This window comes from Seriola aureovittata, chromosome 8 (genome assembly GCF_021018895.1).
Source record: "Seriola aureovittata isolate HTS-2021-v1 ecotype China chromosome 8, ASM2101889v1, whole genome shotgun sequence".
NCBI classification, from domain to species: domain Eukaryota; kingdom Metazoa; phylum Chordata; class Actinopteri; order Carangiformes; family Carangidae; genus Seriola; species Seriola aureovittata.
The window spans coordinates 14,803,834-14,828,926 of record NC_079371.1 but is presented as its reverse complement, the minus strand read 5'-3'; the positions used below and the strand labels follow the sequence as shown (position 1 = coordinate 14,828,926).

Genomic DNA, 25,093 nt, shown 5'->3' with positions numbered 1-25,093 from the left:
TGCATGCGAAGGAAACAAGTGAAGGAAGGGATTTTACAACCTATTCGATGTATATGTTATTTATAACAACTAGGAGAGTCAATTCTTTAATTCCACATGTTTTTTGTTTTTTTTAACCATCTATAGTCATCGAGGTTACATTAGCTGATAATGGATGCTGCAGTGTAGAAATGCTTTGACCCACCGTCACACAGGTACATACTTTCACACCACCGGCCTTATACGCCTTAGGGGATAAATATAGGGGATGAAAAACATTGTCCATGTTCAGTCAGAGACACCAAACCATTCATAGCAAATGATTATTCAGTTAGGTTTGCTCTTTAAGGGATCTCTGCAGGTAGAGCTACTCCCCCAAACACATAATGGTAGAGAATCAAAGATAGATGTAAAGATACATAAACATTAAAGCTTCGAAAAACAATCCCCTGAGTCATATCAGGAGGGGGTAGAGGTAGTACAGGGAGTTGTGGCAGCAAGCAGTGTTGGTGTCAGAAATCAGCAGGGTAAAAGTAAGAACCTGCAGTTTACAGAAGCCGCTCCAAAAACACCTGTACGAACATAACTGGATGTAACTAGTCAGCCAGTAGCCAAACATATGATGCCTCTGTAAGCCAATGATATGGCTTACAAATGATGCAGCTGAAGACAAACAGCTGACGTGACTGTACTTGAAATGATGCGCCTAAACTACTGCAAAGCTTAATTTCTGTGAAAAGCTTATTTGAGTCAGCCATCTGAGTAAAGGTGCGGTCATATTACACGTCTGTCCAACCAAATATTCACTCCACCTCCCGTTTCACTTCTGTTGAATCACAAACAGTGGCTATGCATTTCCTGCTTCGGTGCAATCTCCAGTCATTTCTGGTAAATTCACATGTGAGAGTTCACCTTTGTCCGACTTGTGGCTGTGGATGTGATCGCAGTTGCCACTAAAAACACTGATGCACTGTGTTTAAAAAATGCAGAATCTATTATTCCACCGTGTTTTACCACCACGTTTAGTAAACTATTAGGGTACCACACTACAAATTGTAACATAGCTAACACTGTTTACAGCCTGTGATTGCTCTGAGCAAAATTTATATATTACCCACATCAGAAACATGACATCTTGTCTTCTGAACGTGGAGCTATTTAATTGAAGAGAGGGTTAATGGGACCATATCTTTTTTCCATCTTTGGCCCTGCAGCTTTATTCTAGCTTTATTGCAAGTGTTGGGTTTTAGAAAAATACAGACACGCAACAACCAGGACATATCTCTCTAGCGTGGCTCAGCAAGGAAATACTGCTCATGGAAACACAAAGAAGGAATTTCATACTAAACTGGCCATAACTTTGAAAGATACCCACTTGACTTGACTTTAAGAGTGCTGAAGTCTCTTATTTCCTCGACTGAATGTTAGAATGCATTTTTGTGCAGAAAAACGGTTGTGGATTCAGTCCTCCATCCCTTACAGCATAGGGAGCACTTCTTGAAGAGAAATAACTCTCTCATGTATTTTATTAACATTGTAACACACAGTGACGCATCCAAATGTATCAATTAAGTGCTTTTAAAAGGCTTTTAAAAAAATCTGACTCAGTGTGAAGGAAATGACTAGCAGATGCAGTAAATATTTAATTTAGGGTTTTCATGGTCGAAACCTAGTGTGGTTAACAACTGCCCTTCCCAACTGAAAGACATTTATTATGCTTTCATCTCCCTGTGTCCCTCCGTTCCCACATAAACAGCACGTGTCCCTTGGTAATTCTGGCCACTTGCTACTTTCCCCCTCCCTCTCTTTTCCAGAGTGACCACCGACAGCTCAAACTACATGAAAACCATTTATCACTGCTTCTTTAACATCAGATTAATGTGGGGAAAAACAGAACACATAAACTCTCTTTCTCTCTTTCTGTCACTTTAACACATGCGCACACACACACACCCGACTAGCTCTGTATAAGCTATCAATCATAGATATTGTCATTATTCAACTGTGTCATTGACAAGCCTCTCTCTATCTCTCTCTCTCCAGTCTTTCTTTGTCTCCTTCTCTTTTTCCTTCTCTCTATTCTCTCTCACACACACACACACACACACACACACACTCACAGAAGGAGAGAATCATGAATCATAAATCTTATGAATGCCATCTAAAGACTGCTCAGCGCTATGAGAAAGAGAGATGATTGATAGATGTGAGTGACTGTGGCGAAAGCAGAGAAGATGGACAGAAGGTTGTAACCAGCAACACCGAGGTCAGAAACTGCAGTTCAGGGGTCAAACGTATCAGAGGAAGCACAATATGGCCGAGAAGGAAGGAGAAAATGGGGGGATGAGAGGAAGGAGGGGAGGGAGTAAATGGTTGAAGGGGAATGGAGAATGGAGGTAGGGAGGAGGAGGAGGTGGAGGAGGACGGTGAGGGGGGATGCTGCCACAGTGAGGCTAAAGCCATAACTCATCTTTTATTAAAAATAATGAAAAAAACTTAATGAGTTAATAATATCTGGAGAAAGAGATAGGGAGTGAGACAGAGATGGAGTAAGGGACAGGAGGACGGAGGAAAGGAAGGAAAAGAAGAAAGGAAATGAGGAGAGAGAAAACGGTACAGATAGAAAACAGAACAGGGTCAATGTGTGTGTGTGTCTCTTCTCACCCTTTGGTCATTTATTGCAGTTTGCAAAGTTCACACAAGATCCATTAGACAGGCAGAAAAAAATCATAGTGATCCTTCTCTTTCTGCCGACCCAAATCCCAAAGCCTGCTTGGTAATTAAAGGCACTTAACAACCAATTAACAGTGATGAGCTAAATTAGCAGGATATTGTCTCCTTTGACTAGGCTACTGCATTATCAGTGTATTGAAACAGCGTACAACAAACCTCAGTGGCCCGTGTTTGCATGTAGGCAAATGACGGATTAATTACTATTAAAACATCAGCATCTTAATGAGCTTGGAAACAATTAGAGAGGTCGTTAGCATGTGGAGAACGGCTGAGAAGAGAAGAAGGGGGGAGTGAGTGAAAACAAGAGAGAAATCTTCATTGGGAAGCAATACTGATTAAATGGACGTACGGTCGCACTCATCGCCCAATATCCACGGACTTATTAAATACATGACATCACCATTTGTCTTTTCTACCATCAAGCTACTTTTCTCCTGCCATTATCTTTCCCTCCTTCTTCTCCGGCTTCCCCAACTCTCTGCCTCCGTTTCGTCTCTCATAAAAAGCCTTTTTCTTTCTCTTCCATTCCTTTCTCCACTTTCTGCTTTTTAACTCCCATTTCTTCCTTCCCTCCTTCATGCTTGAGGGGCACAGTCCTGTGAAGGAATTTAATATGCAACTTTTATATGAGAAACCAATCGCATACGTCTGGGTCTATTGGGCTCGCAATCTATCGGCCCGGACGGCTAATGCAATAGAGAGAGCCGGGGCTATTTATCACACAGGGAGCTATCTTTTCCTCTCTCCCTCTCTCTCTCCCACTCTGCCCTCGCTCTCTCTGTCTTTATTCAAGCCCAGATTCCTGGCTGCCACTAAATCAGGCCAACTATGAGCTATGGCTGCCCAGAGGGCATCTCCTCTTTTATAGGGGGATTTGGATTTTGTATCTACTGGTTCCTCAGTGGTCGTTGAGACTGTGCTAACGGAAGCTATAAACATTCAACAAACAAAGGCAACAACTTAAATGTCCCTCCATCCCTACTGCAATGATCATGAACGTGTAGAGATATATGGGAGTAGGAGGGAGCATAAACCTGATGAATAAGATATCAGTGGCATTTACAATGATGCTGCAAAGATTTGTTTCTGTGCATGTTTTCAGACAGAGAGGCAGAAACATATACAAAGACAACACATGCACAGACATATGTACACATACTATAGTATTATAGTCATGTTCCCACAATATTACTTATACTATTCACATACAGCAGCAGAATAACTTCAATTCTTTCCTGCTGAAAAACTTAAGTGATATTGTGCGGAGGACGTTGCCCACCTGCAGCAATTAAAATGCCTCAGAAAACCAAATTCATTTCAACAAATTAGCCACATTACTGGCCACTGTGTAATCGCTGATGGCAATTAATAAGAAATTAGTCACAATCAGCCCTATATTAACATCTCACCCAGGGGCCGCGGCTGGAAATTAATAACCGGAGATTCATCTCTCTTACTGTCTTTCTGGCTCTCTCCCTCACACTCACACATACACACTCACACATACACACACACACACACACATACACACACACCTACGCCCACCTTTATTTTTCATGAATCACCTCTAAGACACAGATTTTTTCTATGTGGATTGTCTCATATGATCCACAATCTGCTCGTGTCAGCTAGCCAGCTTCCTCTTTACTAGGGTGTGAAAACCCCCTGAAAGACATGAGTGTGTGTGTGTGTTCGTGTGTTTGTGTGTTCATGTGTGTGTGTTTTTTTTCCTGACACATGCTTGTACAATCAACACACATGTGCAACGAACAGTTTGTGGACATAAATATAAAAACAGATATACCATAGACTGTATATTACACTATATCTATGTGGTGTGTACTGTGTGTGTGTGTGTGTGTGTGTGTGTGTGTTGTGTGTGTGTGTGTGTGTGTGTGTGTGTGTGTGTATGTGTTTGTGAGGTGATACACCAATGGGGAGGGGGCATCAGTGGAGACTGGGCCCGCCTCTAGGGGTCCTCACACCAATCAGCAAAGCACACCAAGAATCAATTAACACCAGTGGGAGGGGGCAAAGGGTACAACACTACACACATTTAGACTTACACACACACATACACACGCTGTCCACATGCACACTGCCCACACACATGGTACTGTCTGAGGAGATATCCATCAGATCACACATTGTGCGATATGCCAATGTGTGTGTGTGTGTGTGTGTGTGTGTGTGGCTGTAAGCGTGTGTGTCCCTATCCCGGTGTGCCCCGGTCTCTCATGGTGTGAGGTTGGGGAACAGATTGGGGGTCAGCAGGGGGGTCAGGCCAGGGTCACCCCCATCTGAGCTGTGTGTGTGTGTGTGTGTGTGTGTGTGTGTGTGTCTGTGTGGAAGTAAAGCCTAAACACCACTTCCAGGGCTCAACGGAAGCCAGAAGTGAATAAGATGGATGGTGTTGATTCATACTACAAATTCATTGTTCCCCCTGAATCCATAGAGAATAAATACATCCACAGAAATTATGAAGCAAGGGACCAAAATGAGTATCTCACATTTCATATTCCTCTTTCTCTCTTTCTCCCTGTGTCTCTCTCTTCATTTCTCTCTCCCTTTGTCTCTCTCTGGTGTGGGGACAGCTGCTGGCTACATGAAAACCATTCATCATTGCATCTTTACCATAGAATTATTGACAGACAGGAGGACGAGGAGCTATATTGGCTACATTTTACAAGGTTGGACAAAGAGAAAAAGTCACCCATCTCTGAAAAACATGAGAACTCGAATTAAGTAATAACCAAAGGAAACCATTGTTTTCAGGCAGTGGGGAAGCTTAGCTGTAAAGGAGAACAGAGAGTACAAAAAGTGAGACATTTCCGCCACAACAGACAAAACAGAGCAGCCAATAAAGTGATCAAAGACTGTCTACCATTTGCCCATGAACGTTCCATTGCGAAACCCCACCTCTTTCCTCTTCCTCCCTCTCTCTCTACACATCGCCATCTCCATCTGTTAGCCCGTTGCACTCGTGCGTCCACTACCTCCCCCCTTCCTCGATCTCTCTCCTCCTCTGCTCCTCTCTGGCCTTCCTACCCTCAGGGAAGTAAGGTGATCTCCCTGTGCTGGAGTAAGTGACTGGTATTAGTCTCCTTCTCTGTCTGTCTGTTTGATCCCGGCACTAATGACTCCGCAGGGACTGGGGTCTGATAATGGGAAATCAATATAGAGAATAGCGCTCTGGAGTGGCCTCACTTAGCTCTCGCTCTTTCACGCCTCACAGCAAAGTGCCTCTGTGTATCCGCGTGTGTGTATGTGTGTATGTGTGTGTGTGAGAGAGCATGTGTCAAGGAAATCTGAGTCTATTGCTGGGTGCATGTAAGTGTGCAAAACATCTAACTTTTTATGTCCATGTTTTAATCCTAACAAAGGATTCCTCACATGTCTAAAAGCTGAAAGAATTCTGCAGCTTATGAAATATTTTCAAAGTATTTTGGATCAAATCAAAGTTACTGGCGAGTTGACATTTTTGGGGTCATCTGGCAGTAATATGCATGTGCGCCTGTGTATATCCGAGCGTGTGTGTCTAATCGCTCACACTCCTGCGCCTGGGGCAAGACAGGTGGGGCTGGTGGCATGAGGCTGGTGCCCCCCCTCCACCCTGAGGGGCCAGAAGGCCCAGCGAAGCAGGGGGCTTGAGTAGCTCCCTCTGCCAGGCAGCAGAGCACTATGGCTGGTGGCAGCTGGTCCTCTGTCCCTCCCTCCCCTCCTCCCCTGCATGTGCGCCCCGCAGGCAGGCAACAGGAGGGGTGAGGAGGTCAAGAGGCAGGAGAGAATGGGTGGAACGGCGGCGACATGCAGGATAATCGGCTTTTATGAAGCGGAGAGGACAGACAGAGGGAGACGGGAAACACAGCTCTGACACAATGCAACTGACTACAAGCAGTAATGAATTAACACATTAGCGCCACGACCAGGGGCGTTCAGGAGCACTCAGCTGCTCTTAAACACAAACCCACACTGGTACGCTCTCTGACACACACACACATAAATCAGTCATAAGTCATTAAAGCAATTAAAGCGAACACGCTCGCTTATTAATTACATCAGTCATTTTGTCGATGGCAGATCCCTCTGAAAGCTATCGAGGGTGATCCGAAGATAAAAACGTCTCCCCAAAAACAGCAGAGAAACTTTTACTTAGCACTCAGAATAGATGAGACAGAGGTTAACTCTCTAAAGTGCAAACACACACACACACACACACACACACACACACACACACACACACATAAAGACGAGACAATTCTATGGGAAACCTATTATACAAACTCAAGCCATGTGTTCAATTATCATCAGCCCCAAATGATCCCCATTAATGCTTTAACTCTTTCTCTCACATCTCAATCTTAGCCATCCGTCCATCCTGTTTTTGCTCTCTGCTCTGCGTCCATCCCTATAATTCACGTCTATGCGGTTTCTTACTTCCCTTTCTCACTCTCTTCCTCTCCATCTTCCTCTCTCTCTCTCCCTCCCTCTCTGACTTTTAAGCAGCGTGAAGAGGCAGCCATGCATTCAACCATCAGACAGGCTAACATGCTCTACCCTCACGCACGCACACACAGAGTCAGAGCGTATTGTTCATCAAGTGTAACAAGAATGCAATGTTCGCTGAAACAAATATCTACCATATCGGGACATCTTTATGTGGTTAAATGTGCATCCTGATCCTTGCAAAAATGTATATAAGATGATCACGCTGAAAGTTGCTTTACTGCTTCCAAATGTAGATTCCCAATAATCCACTATTGCAGTCTTTAGGTAAGGTGACACTTGTTATAATCGGCTGCTACAACATTTAAAAAAAGCATGAATTTCTGCTGTCATCAATCACACAGAGAAATATTACTTATGTTTCCTCCAATAAAGAGAACCTTTTGTGATGACAGCCTTCATGCTTGGTAATTAAAATCCTTTAATATCTACCACGCCTGTATCTGACATTTGCAGTGACATTTTACATGGTTTATCCGCTTTTTAAATCTGGAGCAGATGAACTGTGTGCACACTGAGCAGCGGTCCAGTGACAGCCCAGGGATGATGATGGTCCTGACGGAGTCCCTGATGGGGGATCCCATTCCTCTCTTCTCATCCAACAATCCCACTGAGCATGTCAATATGAAACACTATCCACCCCCCCCACCCCAGCACTGGGGCCATGCTAGGCTATCCCTCCCATTACAGACAAGACAGGCTTATATTGATAGGATGAGTCTGTAAACTGCAGCATCTGTGCGTGAAAAGAAACATGGCGCGGTATAGAGAAAAGTGTAAATTAGACTAAATCAAGTCTCGCAACAGTAAAACACATTTTCACTATATTGCACTCAATGTGAGCGCGATTTACTACACGACTTTTGTTGTATGTGAGGCGAGGGAACGCGGGCCGTAAAGCTTTGTTTACCCAACTTTAAAAAATCCACAGCCTTGTAAATGTTGTCAGATGGCCGATGCCAGTGTCTTTCAGCTTAATACTACCTATATTAAATAGTTTAAATATTTCATAAGGGCGGTTTTTAGAGCGAGGGAGGGGAAATCGTTAGCTGCGGTAAAGTTTCATTAACTGGTCCCCATTTCGCTGCGAGGCAAACTCATCTCCTCTTATTGTAATAAAACAATCTCTCTCTCTCTCTGGGTGCTGCTCTCCACTCATCTTCCTCTCTCTACCGCCTCTCTCCTTCTCTTTTACATCATAATAATACACTACATCCCCTTTAAATGCACTATTACTTACCGCTGCCTTTTCATATTGTAACATCACGGGCACTTTAGCGACAATATAAAAGCGTGTCATTCATTATTCAGAGGCAGCCGGCCTCGTCCCCCTTTTAAAAAGTCAGGCGCGCTGCTGAAATTGATAACGGCGAAGAGACGCGCAATAAAAACGCAGCCCCCGGGTACCGAGCTGCAGCCCAGACCCCCGATTATGCAGATCAAGTGGTAATTTCTCAAACAAATCGCACTCTTTCACTCTTTTGTTGTCGTTTCTTTTTGGACTTTTGGAATCAGGGTGTCAGCTTTTATATTGCCTGTGGAAAAAAAACGAGGATTGATGTGCAACTTAATTGTTCGTGCGAGCTGCGGGCTTTTCAGAAACTGTATCCAAATATTTTGGTCTAAACGAGATAACCCCAAGGCCGCTTTGCAAAGGTGTGTGCGTGTGCGTGTGTGTGCGTGTGTGTGTGTGTGTGTGTGTGTGTGTGTGTGTGTGTGTGTGTGTGTGTGTGTGTTCTTTTAAGTGGACTCTTGGTATCAATTATTTTTTTTTACCTTTCCTGCTGTAATCATGAAGCAATGAAAAGGTTCGACACTGACTTCAGCGTTCAGACCATCAATAAATTCATAAGGGCAGGAGACTGGCTGGGGCTTCTCCTGGCGTGTCTTGGATAACCGGTGTCACGGTGGTATCCCGGCAGGTCAAGGCTAATGTGTCATAATCACTCATAATCATTGGATTACACCGGATTACTAACACCCAACATCTGCAAGCAGTGGGACCCCGTCTGCTCTGTACAGGCTGGAGGGACTGCCTTCACTCTGCAGACGAGTATAAACGCAATAATTATTAATTTTCAAGAAGCAATTATTCAGTTGTGGCCGAGCTATGAGTCATCCTCAAATAGTAGCCAAGCAATTGTTATAAATCAATTAAGTCAATTTATATATGCTATGGGTTTTTTCCCATTCAGAGAGTCCGCCATAATTACTGTTGGGGAATTATTTTTTTGCGAATGTCATCAAGAGAAACATAAAAATGTCCAGAAAGATGACAGCTATAACAGACCAATTCTCCCCCATCAAAAGCCACCGGTGAGCTCACATATGGCAGGGTGAAGCAGCCAACACTCAGAGTCTGTCCATATTGCCAAACAAACACCTCGGGCCTTGTCCCATCTCATATTGCTTATTGCTAAGACTTTATTGTGAAGGGTGAGATGCAGATCCTTTTTAAAATATATATTAGTCTACCGTATACCACAGCATCTTTACATTTCCGTTTGCTTTTGTGGCGTATGACCTCACGAATTACAATTTTATAATTTTTATTTTATTTTATTGTAAGATTTGTATGAAGTTTAGCATTATCACTTGAATTCACGCTGCTTTATCTTAAATAATGGAGTGTCACAAAAACACCAGTGGACTGACAATAAAGGCCTGGATACAATTTTAACAAGGACACAGCATAACCTATATACTAACATTTAAAGTACAGGCCTAGAACGATGATTACTCAACAGTTTGAACATATATACACATTATAAAAAGCCTACAAATATGAACCTCATTGTCAATGAATGAATATGTTGGCCATTAGTTTGTTAACGGACTGTAATGTGATACTCTAAAAAGCCACCTGCCGCATCCAAACCCGACACGCATTTGTCTGTCCCAGAGACAAGTTAGTGAAAATGAGATTATCCGGTCACTTTGGGCGCCTGCTACATTGAATCTGAGCGGTTAGCAGCTTCCAGAGCCCGGACACTTTATCTGAAGTAGCCCATGGCCGTCCCTTGTCAGGTCATTTAATGTGGCACTGGCTATCAGGAACAAATAAGGCCGTGTAAAGCTGTGCCAAGCTCAATAGGTGCTGGTGATTCACTGCCAATGTTCAATAAGGCTGCTGTCCTTTTATTTTAAAGAGAGGCGCGATGGGTTCCATGTCATGTGAACTGGATGTGCGTAATTACGCACCGGGAAACATTATTACCATGGCTTTATCATTTCTATTCTGTTTCAGTTATCTCACTATATGTGCCATAATTAAGAAAATAAACTGGTGAAATGCATCATTAAGTGTTCTGCAGGGATTTTATATTATTTTTTCTATAACTAGACATCAAACCAACATGAATAAATCAGAATATGACCGTACTGCGTTTGGTTATAAGGAGTTAACATTTAAGGATTTAAATCTGATGTATTATGAATATTTTTAAATTCTTTATTTCACCTTAAAAATGCAACATTTTTAACAGCTGAATAGTAAACGCCACAGTGCAGGCAGTGCACATTTAAAGGACTGAAATTAAAGAGGAAAATAAATGGAGGCTGACATTTTCTCCTTTTGGTCTCTCTTTTATAACATATCTGTGATAAATAGTCTTCAGGTTATAAAGCTTTCCCTAATAGCTTTCAACCAGCTTTCGTGTGAACTTATTATTCCCGTGCATTCCACATGTGTCAAATGACACAGACTGAAGAGGTGACACAGACAGCAAGAGGACAAATGACGCGCACTTTGTGCCTAGCCTGAAAAGTGGTAATGTGCAGAAGTATCAATTCATCAGACACTATAAGGTGGCTAAAAAAGTTTTCCCAACCGATATCATTTGTCACCAAAACTTATAAACCCGTTCATGGTGAATACATTGACGGGGTCGTGCGGAACACTGACAGATGACTGTCACAACACCATTTGGTTGATATTATAAAATATTAGTCGTTCGTCACCAAACGGCTTAGAAGAACATTTTTCTTCCGTGATCTCTACTCCGATTTTTTTTACATATGCCACATAAATTTCCATGAAGTTGTCGCTGGCTCTTTACTCTTCATTATAATGATAGAAAAAAACGACAACATCCAATACTGACTCAGTCTGAAGACACGAAGATGCCATTTCTTTCCGTATATGTATAACAAGCTGACGCCCGTGGTTATGGGAAATCTTGATTATTGTGCCAAATCCTGGGCCTACCCCCATTAACATTCAATCAGTCATTCTGCTGCCAGCCAATGAAAGGTGGAGAGGGATGGAGGAGGACGGAGCTGCTAGACGGAGCGTTTTGACGCGCTGAGAGGAGGACAGAGCGTCACATCTCTCCAAACGCCCATCAAACTTTCACCACAGCCTGTAAAGAGGACCCAGTCCTCTGAAAGAGGCCTGTTAAGAGACAACGAGGACACGCTGGATTCTGGGAGGACGATTGGACAGCGATGGAGACACTACTGGCGATGACTTTTGGTACAGTTTGACCCTGCTGTGAATCCCACTGAAAACACCCTGTTCAGTTTTTTTTTTGTCCTTTTCGCGACTGAGCTACGGGAATGGAGCAAGCACCCAGCGCGCCGAGCCCTCCTCCCAAACCGGCCCATCACGAGCCCATCAGCTTCGGCATCGACCAGATCCTGGGAGCCGGTACAGAGCCAGAAAACGGGCGCACGGCTGGAAGACAAAGTGGATCAGATTTAAGCAGCGGGGACGGTTATTACAGTTTAGGAAGCCCGACCGGGGCCAGCGCGCCCTCTTACACCGCGCTGTCTATCTCCCTCTCCGGTATAATGCCTCCGGTGGAGACTTCAGGTTCATACGGGGAGAGCAGGAGTCTGGGCAGCCGTGGAGTGATTCGAGTCCCGGCCCACAGACCGGTGGCAGCCCCGGGACCCCCAGCCCCCGTCCAGGGCGCTGTTCCCGGGTTTGGAGGACTGTGCTTCCCGTGGATAGGGAACAGGTTCGCCAAGGACAGAATATCAGGTAGGCCAGCTGTTCGACCTAATGGGTTCCCTCATAAATATTTTATTATATTTAAAACGTTAGTAACTGCTGCTGGAGCACTTAAAACAACAAACACCTGTGCCCTATATTTGTAAAGGCTATTTCAGCCAACTGAAATGTTTCACTTAATTATTTAAATGGATTAACGAGGATGAAATCATACAACAGTTTGTAGTTTAAATATTTTTAAACTACTGTGTATATTAGGCCTGAATATACAGATTAATATTAAACGCCTTGTGTCTGTGTGACTTCACTCATGTTTTACGATTTCAATATTTCATTTCTACATAACAAAATAGGCAAAACAAGTAATGTACAATCACAGTTACTGTCTCTGTGCTTTGTTTTTAAGAACCAAACAGCAACAACATGGTCCTGTCATAATGCTGTAGTGAAAATGAACAATATATGTTATTAATGGGCTAAATGGAGGCTAAATAAGAGTAAGACAAGCTATTACGCTGACAAATAGTTTAGCCTACTCCATAAATTATAGGGAAAATCTTAAACATGACAATCATCAATAATAAAGGGTGTAATGTGTTCTCTGTATTTAACAAAAAATTAAAGTAAGTTTAGGTGTAGAATTAAAGATGATACAAGTTGATTTAAAACATTTTATCTCACGTGCAGCCTGTTTTTATTAAAGACTAAGAGGAGCCTTTATTGACAAAGGCCTATAACATGGTATGTAAAGAAAAGATAAACAGGCCAACAGGCCTGCTGTTATATCTGTAATTAGCAGGGTCGACATTATCTGTTAAATCCCAAACAACTTTAATATGAGTGTTTATTGATTTTTATAACTGTATTGTTTCCAATACTTTGGCCAGACTCATATTTCACTATTAATTTCACCTCACATATTTCACATGTGGCCTACACAGTCTAAATAGGGAATTCTTGTCAAACAGGGCAGATATCTGTGATATATGGTCTTGAATTTCCATACAGAGTGGGGAGTGAATTAGTCTGTTTGGTGCTGTATGAAATCTCGTCTTCCACTCACCGGTGTGTGTCTCTCTTCCCTGCAGCCGCTCTTGTGCCGTTCGCCGTTACACGGCGGATAGGACACCCGTACCAGAACCGGACGCCTCCCAAACGGAAAAAGCCCCGCACGTCCTTCTCCAGAGTTCAGATCTGCGAGCTGGAGAAACGCTTCCACCGGCAGAAGTACCTGGCCAGCGCCGAGCGGGCAGCTCTGGCCAAGAGTCTGAAGATGACAGACGCACAGGTCAAAACCTGGTTTCAGAACCGCAGGACCAAGTGGAGGTTGGTATGACATTCCATATTCATATCAAAGTTACTTACATTTATGACCGCATTCCATCACACCTCCACCCTGAGAAAACACGGATAATGATAATGTGGCCTTCTTCCACGAAGAATTTCATCCGCCACAGGCGTCCTGGTCAAACACCAAACTTCCCTCGTTTAGCGGATGACCCCGCGCGTAATTTCCTGTTAATTGACCCCGAGGAGTCGGAACAAAAAACTAAAGGATGAAAACTAACAGCAACAAATTTTTAAAAAACAATTGATATAATTTTACTTTATTTTTCTCTTCAGTACAAATACATTTTAGGTAGAACCTTTACATCGTGCGATATTAATTAGCCCCAAATTATTATTATTATTATTTTTAAATCTCCAAAATGTAAGTTTTACCACATATTGCAAGAAGTCAACGGAATTTTTTTTTTTTGTTTGTTTTGTTTTGTTTTGTTAATTCCTCTTCCTCCAGTCAAATCTTTTCATCCCTGCATCGCTCTGTAGAAATATTTTTATTTTTATTCCAACAATTCACTGCTGTATTGTTTTATGCAGCCTATGAATTTAATGACAATTTTTTTTCTATTCTGTAATCTCGTGTAACCTCACTTTTTATTTATTAACAATGAATCTATTCATGTTAAAATTCTTCTCCTGCCTTCTTTCAGGAGACAGACAGCCGAGGAGAGGGAGGCGGAGCGTCAGCAGGCCAATCGTCTCATCCTGCAGCTGCAGCAGTCCGCCCTCCAGAAGTCCCTCAGCGAATCAGCGGTGTCGGATCCACTGTGCGCCCATAACTCCTCCCTGTATGCCCTGCAGAACCTCCAACCCTGGGCCGAGGACAGGGAATAGAGACCAAACACCAGGCTGCAATCAATAAGCATCATCTATTACCCCTGGGAGGATAAATAAATTAAATTAGGCCTACATGAGGACAGTGGGACTTACTTCGATCCATACAATGGAGAAAAAATTTATGTTGGACCAGAAAAACTGAAGAGTGGGCCACAGCCATTAGAGTGGATGGTTGTGAAACTGGACCTGAAATGATGGTGAGTGAGTGACGCCTGTCTTGAAGCAGAAACTGAACTTTCTTGGACTAAATCTTGCAACTCTGTACCTGGGAACAATGAGACTTTTCAAATTGAAAGAGGAACTGAAACAGAACTTGTCATTAAAAATTCTTGTCACCCTGTGATTGTCCTCTTATGCTTGTACTTATTCTGTTTATTAGAATAAGAGGGAGAGAGAAATTTAGCCTATAGACCTGAAGGAGGTAATGAATTTTCCACAGTGACACACAACATGATTGAACATTTTGTAAAGGTGTTTTCTCCCTATTCTGAAACAAACATCCTTTGCTTCACTTTGAAAGAGTTAGCTCTGTTTTATTAGGGGAGGAACAGCAGCCAAACACTCCAAGACCTATACAATAGTTTACTTACATAAAATGTGTCAGCCAGTTTTAAATAAATCTCTTGCTCAGTTTTATCAAAATATAAAAGAAAAATGCAGATAAAATCTGCCTATTTCATTTAAATTATTCTGGTGCTGCAACCTTTTTCAAATCTCATTCATAGATTTACTCACTCCACTACAAGCACCTGTACATACACAGGTGTGATGCACCAGAGTAGCCCTCAAAAATGATGCCCAAATGTTGCATTATGGGAAAACTGCTATTGTGAGCAGTAATAAAAGGAAAATAAATGTCAGGATTAGTGGGGAGAGAGGTGAAAAAGAGGCTGTAAGTTGGGTAATAAAGGGAGTGATGCATGTCCAGTGATGGTGGTGAAGTTTTTTCATATGCACATTATCATGCTTTATTTGAGGGGCCGTATCCTTTGGGATAGAGTCACAGATGTACAACCCCTTTTTGTACTTTCATTGTATATGTGTAAATAACAGTATAAACTGTTAGTGTGATCCTTTTTGCTCATGCTCTTTATGATGCACCATAAAAATGATTTCAAGCTTTTCAGACACAATAATTAGAATCTATTAAAAAAAAAAAAAAAGAGCAACAAGGTAAAATATAGCAGACATGAATTCATTTTGTTTCTTGAAAAGTTTATTGATAAATATAATGATTTTATACAATATTTCAATACACACATTATTTCATTCTGACAGTTGTGAGCTGTCTGTGTGTCTGTATGCCTGTCTATCTGTTTGTCTTCCTGTCTGTCAGTCTGCCTGGACGTATGTCTGGGTACATTTGAGATGAGCTGCAGCAAATCTCAGCCAGGATTTTTATTACACGATTGGTGGCACAGTGAGTGGGCATGACAGCAAATCATTTATAAATCTGTGTTTTTGTCCTGCTCAATCTTCAAAACGATGGCTCTTGTTTGAATCATGGCTTCCATTCCTTCAGAATCAGTGAAAAGGTCTTTGCTCTCATCTTCTGCCTTATTCTCTCATCTTTGTCTTCCCCTATTCTTTCCACCATCATCCCCTCCTTCTAGCTCCCCTCGTCTGTCTCTCCCTCACAGTGAAAGGTTGGTCGCTCTGAGTCGACATTTTCAACAGACAGAATTGAGGACGAAACTCTCCTCTGTAGCCGAAACGTGGTCAGTTTAGCTGGACTCGTTGTTGTGTTTCCAAGATGAAGCTAGGATAAACGACACTTTAATATTCAGGCAAAAAAAAAACAACAAAGAAAACCAAAAAAACAACAATTTTACAACAGGACACCACACACACACACACACACACACACACACACACACACACACTTAGACACATGCAGATCCCTGTATCACTCTGCATCTGTACTGCAGTAAACCTCTAAGTAGACTATATTTAACAATGAATGCCAGGTAGAATAATTAGGCTACAGTTATATCCAATCTGACAGAAAGACGAGACGGATAGTCATAATCAGAGACACACAGACGGACACGGATGATTCCAGACAGCGAGAAGAAGTCACAAATACCAGAGTTAAATATCTACAGTCGAGTCGTTACAACATTGAAACACTGACTGACACCACTGGAACACACACAGTAGGAGTAACGAGGGCTTTATGGGGACTGTTGTAAAACTGCCACAAGACGCAAGCTGGCTGCGGTCACGCTCAGCTGTGCAAACCTTTACGGGCCTGTGTCTGAAAAACGGATGAGGTGGCTCTGTGAGATGCTACGCCCAGGCCTGGCCTCCCAAATATCACCATTTAGAGCAAGAAGATGACTGTGTCGCCACTAAGTTTCTTATGGCACATATATGTTAGATATGCCGTAGGCCTCTTGGCTTGCATGCTTCACAATATTGCTTATGTTTGTTGTATTGACACAGAAGTTCATGATGAAAGCAGCTATTATTTAAGCCTCTAATGCACAAAGTATGCATTTGTTTGATCTCACTGCCAAGCTGCTTTTAGGAAATACCAGTCCTGATAATGTGGTTCAATTAACATATTTCAGAAAAGGATTTGACCAAATGTGAAAGAATCAGTATTTACACGATGGCATGAAGTACACACTGTCCAACATGACGGTAACCGTAACAACAGCAACAATCGAGGGAGATGGAGACAAGATGAATGGTCACAGAAAGGTCAATTGACGTGTTTTATTCTGAAGGACATTTTCCAAAAACCAGTGATGGTTTGTCGCCATGGATTTGTTACAGCAAGACACCTCCCATGAAGTTTTGCGGCAACCGTCACACACAAAGCAACAAGCTCTTTGTTTCGTTTCAATTGCGAGCTATGCGGTTCCTTTTCTTGTTCATGTTCATCTCTCCTTCTCCCTCCCTTCTTTCTTCTCTTTTCTCGATCTCCATGCTTTCGTCTATAGCGCCGTCTCCCTCTTCTTTGTTGTCTAGATGACGTTTTCAAAGAGCTGCAGAGACCGCATGATGTTTTCATCCTGTGCAAAGAAGATGGGAAATTAAGAAGCATACTGTGAGGAGAGACACATCTAACCATCATCATTTAATTCAGTTTACCAGCCACTAGGGGGCACTGGAGACAGTATGAAAATGTCAGTAATCTCTCTCCAAAGGCAAACAAGACATATAAAAAAAAGGTAAAAAAAAAAACCTGCAAAGGAGGAGATTTGAGCAAAGAAGTTGAGATGTAAGTTACCAAGCCATCATTCATTTTAGCATTTATACATGTGCTGTGAAAAAGGCCTTCTGCAAAGTGAAAGGGTTTATGCAACAGAGAAGAGAACTTAAAGAAAGAACCAAGTACCTCTTGACAAGAAAGGATGAATTCATCAAGAGTGACCACGCCGTCTCTGTTTTTGTCCATTTTCTGTGGAGAGACACACACATGCATGAAGCCATTCGTGCTGTGTGTATGCGACAATATTAAGATATTAGTCAAAGGTAGGAACGCATGATGCACACTGCTTTAAAATCAGTATCTTTTGCTGAGAGATTATTGTTAGTCTTTTCCCCATATTCACTGCTGTGATTGTCCTGCAAAGATCACCAGCCAGTTAGTGTGATGTCTTTTCTTGTAATTAGTTTTTTTCTCTTTCTTTCTTGATAACGGAAATATAAAGCATGTAGTGTTTGACTGATCCATCCTTGTTCGGTCAGTCATTGATGTTTGTGTTGTTGGGTTTAGCTTTGATGTAATAAAAGACTCAGATTTCTTTACCTGAAAGAAGGCATCCACATGCTGTCTGGGTGCGTCAGTTTTCAAGACAGGGTAAGTGTATTTCCCCATCATGTCGTATATCGCTCTGACAATGTCTGTCATCTCCTATGAGACAGAAAAGAGATGCATACAATGAGACATGATTAATAAAAAAAAACAAACAGTGCGCATAACCACAAATGTAAAAAAAAAAAAAAAAAAATGAAGACATGCACAGGTACACAAACACACACCTCTTTGTTGATGTATCCATCTCTGTTGATATCATAGAGGTTAAATGTCCACTGGAGCTTCTCAGTGACAGTGCCCCTCAGCAGGATGGACAGAGCTGTTACAAAGTCCTGGAGAGAAAAAAAAAACAGAGGCAGAATGACCAACTGAAAATTTAGAGATTTAGAAGAGACGTCTTCAAACCCTGAGCATCAACATACAGAATAGTGGAAATGAATGAGTAAAACAAACCTCGAACTTTATGGAGCCGGTGTGTGCTGCGTCAAACGCGTTGAACAGGTAGTGTGCGTAGGTGCTGGCATCTGCAGGAGAAGAAGAAAAAGTTTGCAGACTGGGTATAAACAATACATAGAGAGGGATAGACACATTAAATTACAACACACACACAAACACACTCTCTCTCTCTCTACCTCCATGTGGGAAGAACTGGGAGTATATTTGCTTGAAGGTTTCCTCATTTACAATGCCACTTGGACACTCCTGGAAAGAGAGGGAGACAAAAGGAAGAGGGAGTGAGGAGAACAGGATAAATAAAATACACAAAGCAACCCCATTGGTGGGTCAAACAGGTGGACAGAGACTGTGGAGGGTGTGATTAAATGAATGAAAGGAACAAACAAAGTTAACTGGAGATTGGATACTGAGTAGGCAGCTATATGTGAGGAAATTAGCACAATTGAATAACTTTTAATTTGGACTAGTTTAATTGCTGGTAACTAAAATACTACACTGTCTCATCTGACCAAAGTACAACTGACTGCAGTTGCAAATTCGGACCTTTTGTCCAGCGTGACATGGAATCTTATAGCTGCTAAACTGGCAAAAAAAACTATCAATATCATCCATATGTCACTGATAAATTACATATTATATTCTTAAGTATATTCAAAATTGTATTTTGTTCCCCAGTGAAATCAAAACCTTTACAGACTGTTTCTTATGCAAAAATAAATATACTCTGGTTCATTTAAACTCCAGTGATTCATATTTCAGAATTCCTGAGTGTGGTTTTCTTTATTCTTTAAAGCCAACCTCTTGGTTTGCTTGTTTCTATCCTTCTGATCGACATACATATCTCTCAAAAAACTGAAAACCTGTTTTTCTGTGGCACTTTCATACTCGCTTACATTCTTGAAGCCCCTGTAGAGCACTTGGAGCTCTCTTTTGCTGAAGTTGGTTTGAGCCTCTAGCTGGTCCAGGCCCTCTGGTCGATGGCACACCATGGTCATCTCCAAGTCATCATCAGCTTTATCTGAAGAAACAAACACAAAGACAAAGGGGAAAAAAAGAAAGCACTATCATTTAACATGACCTCCAAGAGGGTGAGAAAGTAGCAACTGGACATATAAAAAAGGGAAAGGGGACACATTGCCTCAGTGAACTAATGTGCACACGTCAAGTTTTAACTACACTGAAATCTTTCTGAAAAGGCAGATTGATATAAATTGTGACCAAAAAAGAGAAGGAGAGGAGAGGATGAGAGATGGAGGTGCAGAGAGGTAGAGGTCAGTCCAACAGCCCCATTTTCCTCCTCTCACCGGCCCTATCATTAACAACTCATTACTCTCCTCGCCGTAGGGGAGGGGAGAGAGGACAAACCACTGACTCTGGTACCACACACACACACACACACACACACACACACACACACACACACACACACACACACACACACGCACGCACGCACACACGCACACACACACACACACACACACACGCACGCACGCACACACGCACACACGCACACACACACGCACACACACACACACAAAGTGTCTATAGGTGAACATGACGGTATAACAGCAAGACACTCTCCTTTTCTCTCTCAGACACTCATCTACACATTTACTTGAGCGCAATAATCCCCAAAGCAATCTACAATGTAATAATTATGCATACTGTTAAAATCATGCATAATTTAACAGTTATAGTAATAAAAATCTGAATATGATAAAGTGGTCAGAATGTGCAGTAGTAAAATACTGGACCAAAAAAAAAGAAAAAAAAGAAAAGAAACTTACTTGTGATTAAGTGATAAGATGCCATGTTTTATGAAGGCCATTTCAGAATAATGATTGTCCATCACTCATCTGTGCTAGCCTGTCCATAGATACATCTAATAATAATAATAAATAAATAATAAATTAATTTAATATGAGGAGGACAGACTGTTGGTATCTCTGGCAGATACATGACATTGGTGTGACGAGTCGTGACTGCCGCCTGTGTAGACCTCTAATTACTTGTAAGAGCCGACTTCCCATCCAAAGGGCTGAATGGAGATCAAGTACAATTTCCTCTGTCATATAGCATTTAAATACTAATTACGATCGTCACGCTAGTCCAGAGAACTGCCGGTGTCAGCTTTACAACAGCTTACTTCAAAATCCTTAAATCGGTAAACTTGATTATTGCACTGTCATCTGCGAAAATTTGGGCAGACATTGGTTTGAATGGGCTGGTACAGTCACAGGTTCTTTTAAGGGCTCCTGTTCTGCTTTAATTGAGTGTCACAAGGGTGCAAGGTTCACTATGTCCTTGGCAATCCACATTTTGAAACATCAACAGTCTTGAAATAGAAACATTTTTATCTGTGTGGAAAGACCATTAGTGCTTTGTGAAGCTTCATTACACCAATACCTCTTCAGTTCCATTCTAGCAATGAATCATGGGTACCAGGTCGGCATTTTTACTGTGCAAAGCAAAGACAGCTTCATCTCACTCCTAAATTAAACCTCACCATTTTAGACGGAGTATCCAGCGTTCCCATTTAATACATCAGCAGACTTTTTGCTGCCATCACGGTTTAGGAGCCAAAAGTGGGTTTGAATTTAAGTGTCAATTATGATGTTCAAATGTGGCACTGTGGCGTCATTTTACTTGTTGCGATCATGATGCGAACATATTACAAAACAAAACACAACTAATTTAAAAATGTAATAGTCAACGGAAATTACAATAATTCATTTTGTTACCCAGCAAGAGCTTATTGCATCGTGGCTGCTAATTTTCTATTATATGGAGCGGTATTACTTTATGACTTTGTACAACTTATTGAGTTGCTAAGCAGTCTCGCTTTATATCTTGCTTTCTCCTACCTCACCCTGTTTAACACACACAGGGAGGGAGAGAGAGAGAGAGAGAGAGAGAGAGAGAGAGAGAGAGAGAGAGAGAGAGAGAGAGAGAGAGAGAGAGAGAGAGAGAGAGAGAGAGAGAGAGAGGCCCAGAAGGCCATTTCTTTCATCACTCAGGCAGTTCAGTTTCTCAGTGGTCATACTGTATGGTGCATAACCACACACACACACACACACACATACACACACACACACACACACACACACACACACACACACACACACACACACACACACACACACACACACACACAAACAAGTGTGATGCACATGCACATATTCTTGTAAATGCATTCAAAACACAGATTCTAATGCGGTGCTCTTACACCATCACTGTAACCTTCAGGCGTCTGTCTATTGTTACACCCACACAGCAGAGTGTTCGTGCACCTATTGAGTTAAAGAACATAGACTCCTCTGATAGGCGTCACTGAGACTCTATTGTTCTTGTTAAAACCCTGACGGCACCTGCACAGTCATCATCACACTCTATGCTTATAATAAAAACTAACACAGCACAAGACATCCCATCTCACAGAGCAACTGTACCTCTAAAAGAAAAAAAAAGAAAAAGTCATCAGACATTTTTAAGCAGTAGAATATGTACTGTATTATGGCAGCGTCATGTCTATAGCTATAATAAGACTGCATTATGATGGAAAACATGTAAAACACCAAAGTTAATATAAGTATGTGAGAGTCAGGATTAGTTAGTCTTCAGGTTTAAATTTGTTCTCTACACTGTCGCTCAGTGAATTATAAAAATTTAACTCATGATCAAGGAGAAGAGACAGTTTCAGCCTCTTCACTGTCAGAAAACTATTATTTTGTCTCAAAAGTCATTAATTTTTTCCTCTTGTGGTAAAAGCCAATTAGCAGCTAAAACAAAATGTTATTTATGAATTCAGCTTCCCTGTATAATAGGATAAATTATATACAGTTTAGAATGCAAAATTATGCAACATAACCTAAATTGAGCACATTATAATAAAACTATGAAGAAATATGCTGAAATTACCACTGGCCATTAGAAAGTACAACATATTCTGTTCAGGCAGACAAACTTCAGCAACTTTAGATTTGTGAATCTCTACATACAGACCATAACAAAGGTGAAGTAAAGTGTTGAACACCCTTGTTACTTCTTATTACTTATTATACATTGTCACTGTTAATATGCTAAGTTTTTTCATGGGTTTCACTTATTTTTTTTGCAGTATTAGGTTCAGGTAGGTATAAGTTTCCATCATTTTTTGTATTATGTGTATATATGGCATCAGTCTTTGTAGCAGTAGAAATGCCAGTGTTTGAGTGTGACAGCAGTAGACAAACAGATGTATTGGACAGCTGGGTATTGCAGGTTTCAAATATAAAAAGCAACAAAGGAAGAAATGTACGATCCCTCTCCAGCAGGCGTGTTAGGAGTAGTTATGACAATAGAGAACTTGAGTGTGAATCTCCACCAATACTGAACAGCTGAACAGCTGAACAGCCTGCAGCATCAACATTTACAGTTTGTTTATTAAAATTTAGATTTTTTGACTTTCTGAACAAGTAGCAGGTGAGTCCCACATACCAAACATCTCCACCCTGAGTAATCCAAACCCTTTGTTTGTTTGTTTTTTTAAAATAACTCGCTGACAGAGAGACAACAGTGAAAAAAAACAAAAAAATCCTTCTTAAATTTGCTGGTTTGGTTAGTGCTGGATTACAGTGATAGTAGTTGTAGTACTCACTCACCCTCCACAGTGATGACTCCCAGTAGGTGCAGCATTTTGATGGCCCCACAGCACAGCAGAATGATAGCTATTGCTTGTAAGCTGTTCTCACTCTGTTCCTCTCTTTCCATTTTGATTAATTCTTTCCTCCCGCTGGCCTTGGTTTATCGCTTCAACCCACCTCTTATTCCATCATTTCACCATGTACAACTAGACTCTGCCTGCAGTGGCCTAATGTTTCTCTATACGTCTCCTCTTGTGCCTCTAAACTTTCTATTCATGCTGCTTTCTCCTACGGTGAGATCAGCGCTCACCTGCCTCTCTCTATCTCTGTCTTTTTATCCCCCCGTCTCTCTGTTCCCAGGGGCATCTCCCTCTCCTGACCTTCGCTCCATCCCACTAACTCCCCCCCCCCCAACCCCATCCCAACTCCACTCCCCCCTCTGTGTTATAGCCATTGTGTCCTTCACTCTTTGGGAATAGTGCTTTAACTCGAGGGTCCGACCTGAGCACATTGTGATACGCTCACCTTCTGCTGTGCGACCGTATGCGTTTGTTTCGTGATTGTGCGTGTGCATGTGTGAATGTGTGTTCATGAGCAGATCAGCAGTTGATTAATTGTCCCCATTAAGACACACAGACATCCCCCAACAACAGAAGGCTTAATTTACCACAAAGTGACTTTTCTCGCTGAACGTGCCCAAGTCCTTGGATATGACTTACTCTACAGTATAAACAACGCTTTGGCTAAAGCAGTAATTATGAATACAGCTGGTGAGACGACAGGATCCATCATATTCTGCACTGTGAGCTGTATATTAACTTAATATTGGAGCGTGTCTGAGTGAGCGGAGCACAGGGAACTATATAACCTGCTACAATCTGAGTGTACCAGCAGGGGGCAGCAGGAACTAACACAGACACCGCTAGTGTGTGTCAAGGCAACTAATGAAGATGTGTTGTACATTTCATTACATGTGTTATGTGAGATTTAGCCGATGCATTTAGTCATATAGTGATAATGCTTATAAAATTATAAAAATAAATGATAAAAACATGGAATATTTTCTGTAGTATCCGTGTACTGTGACCAGCTCACACTCATTAATGTGAATGTAAAAAGAAGCTGTGGTTGCCCAACGAGCTGAGGTGCAGCCGCTGACTTGCAGACTGCAGGGGGCTCTGCTGTATCAAGAGGTTTCCAGCAGAGTTGTCAATTGCAGGTTTGCTTTATTTACTGTTCTGGAATTAAAGCAGCAGGTCTGTGTAAAATTAAATTAAGGGGCAAGAGTAGCATTTAATTTAATTTGCAAGACATTTAAAAGATGCTCAGTAGTGTAAACATCACTTCTTAAGGATGATTGAGTGTATATCGTGTTCATTCAAGTGATCAACCTTGAGATGTCTCTTACTGTCAGCAACTGGCAGCATTTATCAGATATTACCCAAGTGCTGTAGGACACCATTAAAAATACTAAAGGAAAACATCAAAGGAAACCTGCAGAGGTTTATATTTTATGAAACACATTATGTATTTCTACAGCTGTATTATGGATCAGATCAAACTTGGTATCAGCAGGTAGTTGATATTAAAGGTCTCAGATTGGAATCTGGAGCAAAAAAAAAAAAAAGTAATGTAAAGATCTATTTACCTGTGATCTGCTAATAACAAGTACAGCCTGTGTAGCCAAAGACTGATATAGACTGAAAAACAATGAGCCACAAAGTTGCACTGGGTGAAATGCTCCTTCACTACACTTAACACGCCTGCTGTTCTTTATCCCACATACATGTTATATCGCTGTAAATACTCACTGATGCTAAAATGTGTATTAGTCCACAGCAGAAAGCAGTCTCCAACCATTAACTCTTGTTTGAGTAACACAATCTTCAAACT

General features: G+C 41.7%; 2 protein-coding genes across 5 annotated transcripts in view; one reads left to right on the top strand and one right to left on the bottom strand.

The window, feature by feature from the left end:
• The first annotated feature begins 11,529 nt into the window (after positions 1-11,529).
• Positions 11,530-15,274, top strand: LOC130173750 (T-cell leukemia homeobox protein 3-like). Its single transcript, XM_056383218.1, has 3 exons — positions 11,530-12,202; positions 13,261-13,498; positions 14,167-15,274. The coding sequence occupies exons 1-3, from the start codon at positions 11,776-11,778 to the stop codon at positions 14,348-14,350; spliced, it is 849 nt and encodes a 282-aa protein (XP_056239193.1). The 5' UTR covers positions 11,530-11,775; the 3' UTR covers positions 14,351-15,274.
• A 1,770-nt stretch (positions 15,275-17,044) lies between these two features.
• LOC130173751 (Kv channel-interacting protein 1) overlaps positions 17,045-25,093 on the bottom strand; it is a 38,483-nt gene continuing 30,434 nt past the window's right edge. For all 4 annotated transcript variants that reach the window (XM_056383219.1, XM_056383222.1, XM_056383223.1 and 1 more), the window contains 7 exons: positions 19,472-19,596; positions 18,755-18,824; positions 18,576-18,646; positions 18,347-18,454; positions 18,114-18,218; positions 17,700-17,762; positions 17,045-17,373 (listed from right to left, as the gene is read on the bottom strand). In XM_056383219.1, the coding sequence (XP_056239194.1) occupies positions 17,326-17,373; positions 17,700-17,762; positions 18,114-18,218; positions 18,347-18,454; positions 18,576-18,646; positions 18,755-18,824; positions 19,472-19,596 (590 nt within the window). In that variant the 3' untranslated portion in view covers positions 17,045-17,325. The remainder of the gene's footprint in view (positions 17,374-17,699; positions 17,763-18,113; positions 18,219-18,346; positions 18,455-18,575; positions 18,647-18,754; positions 18,825-19,471; positions 19,597-25,093) is intronic.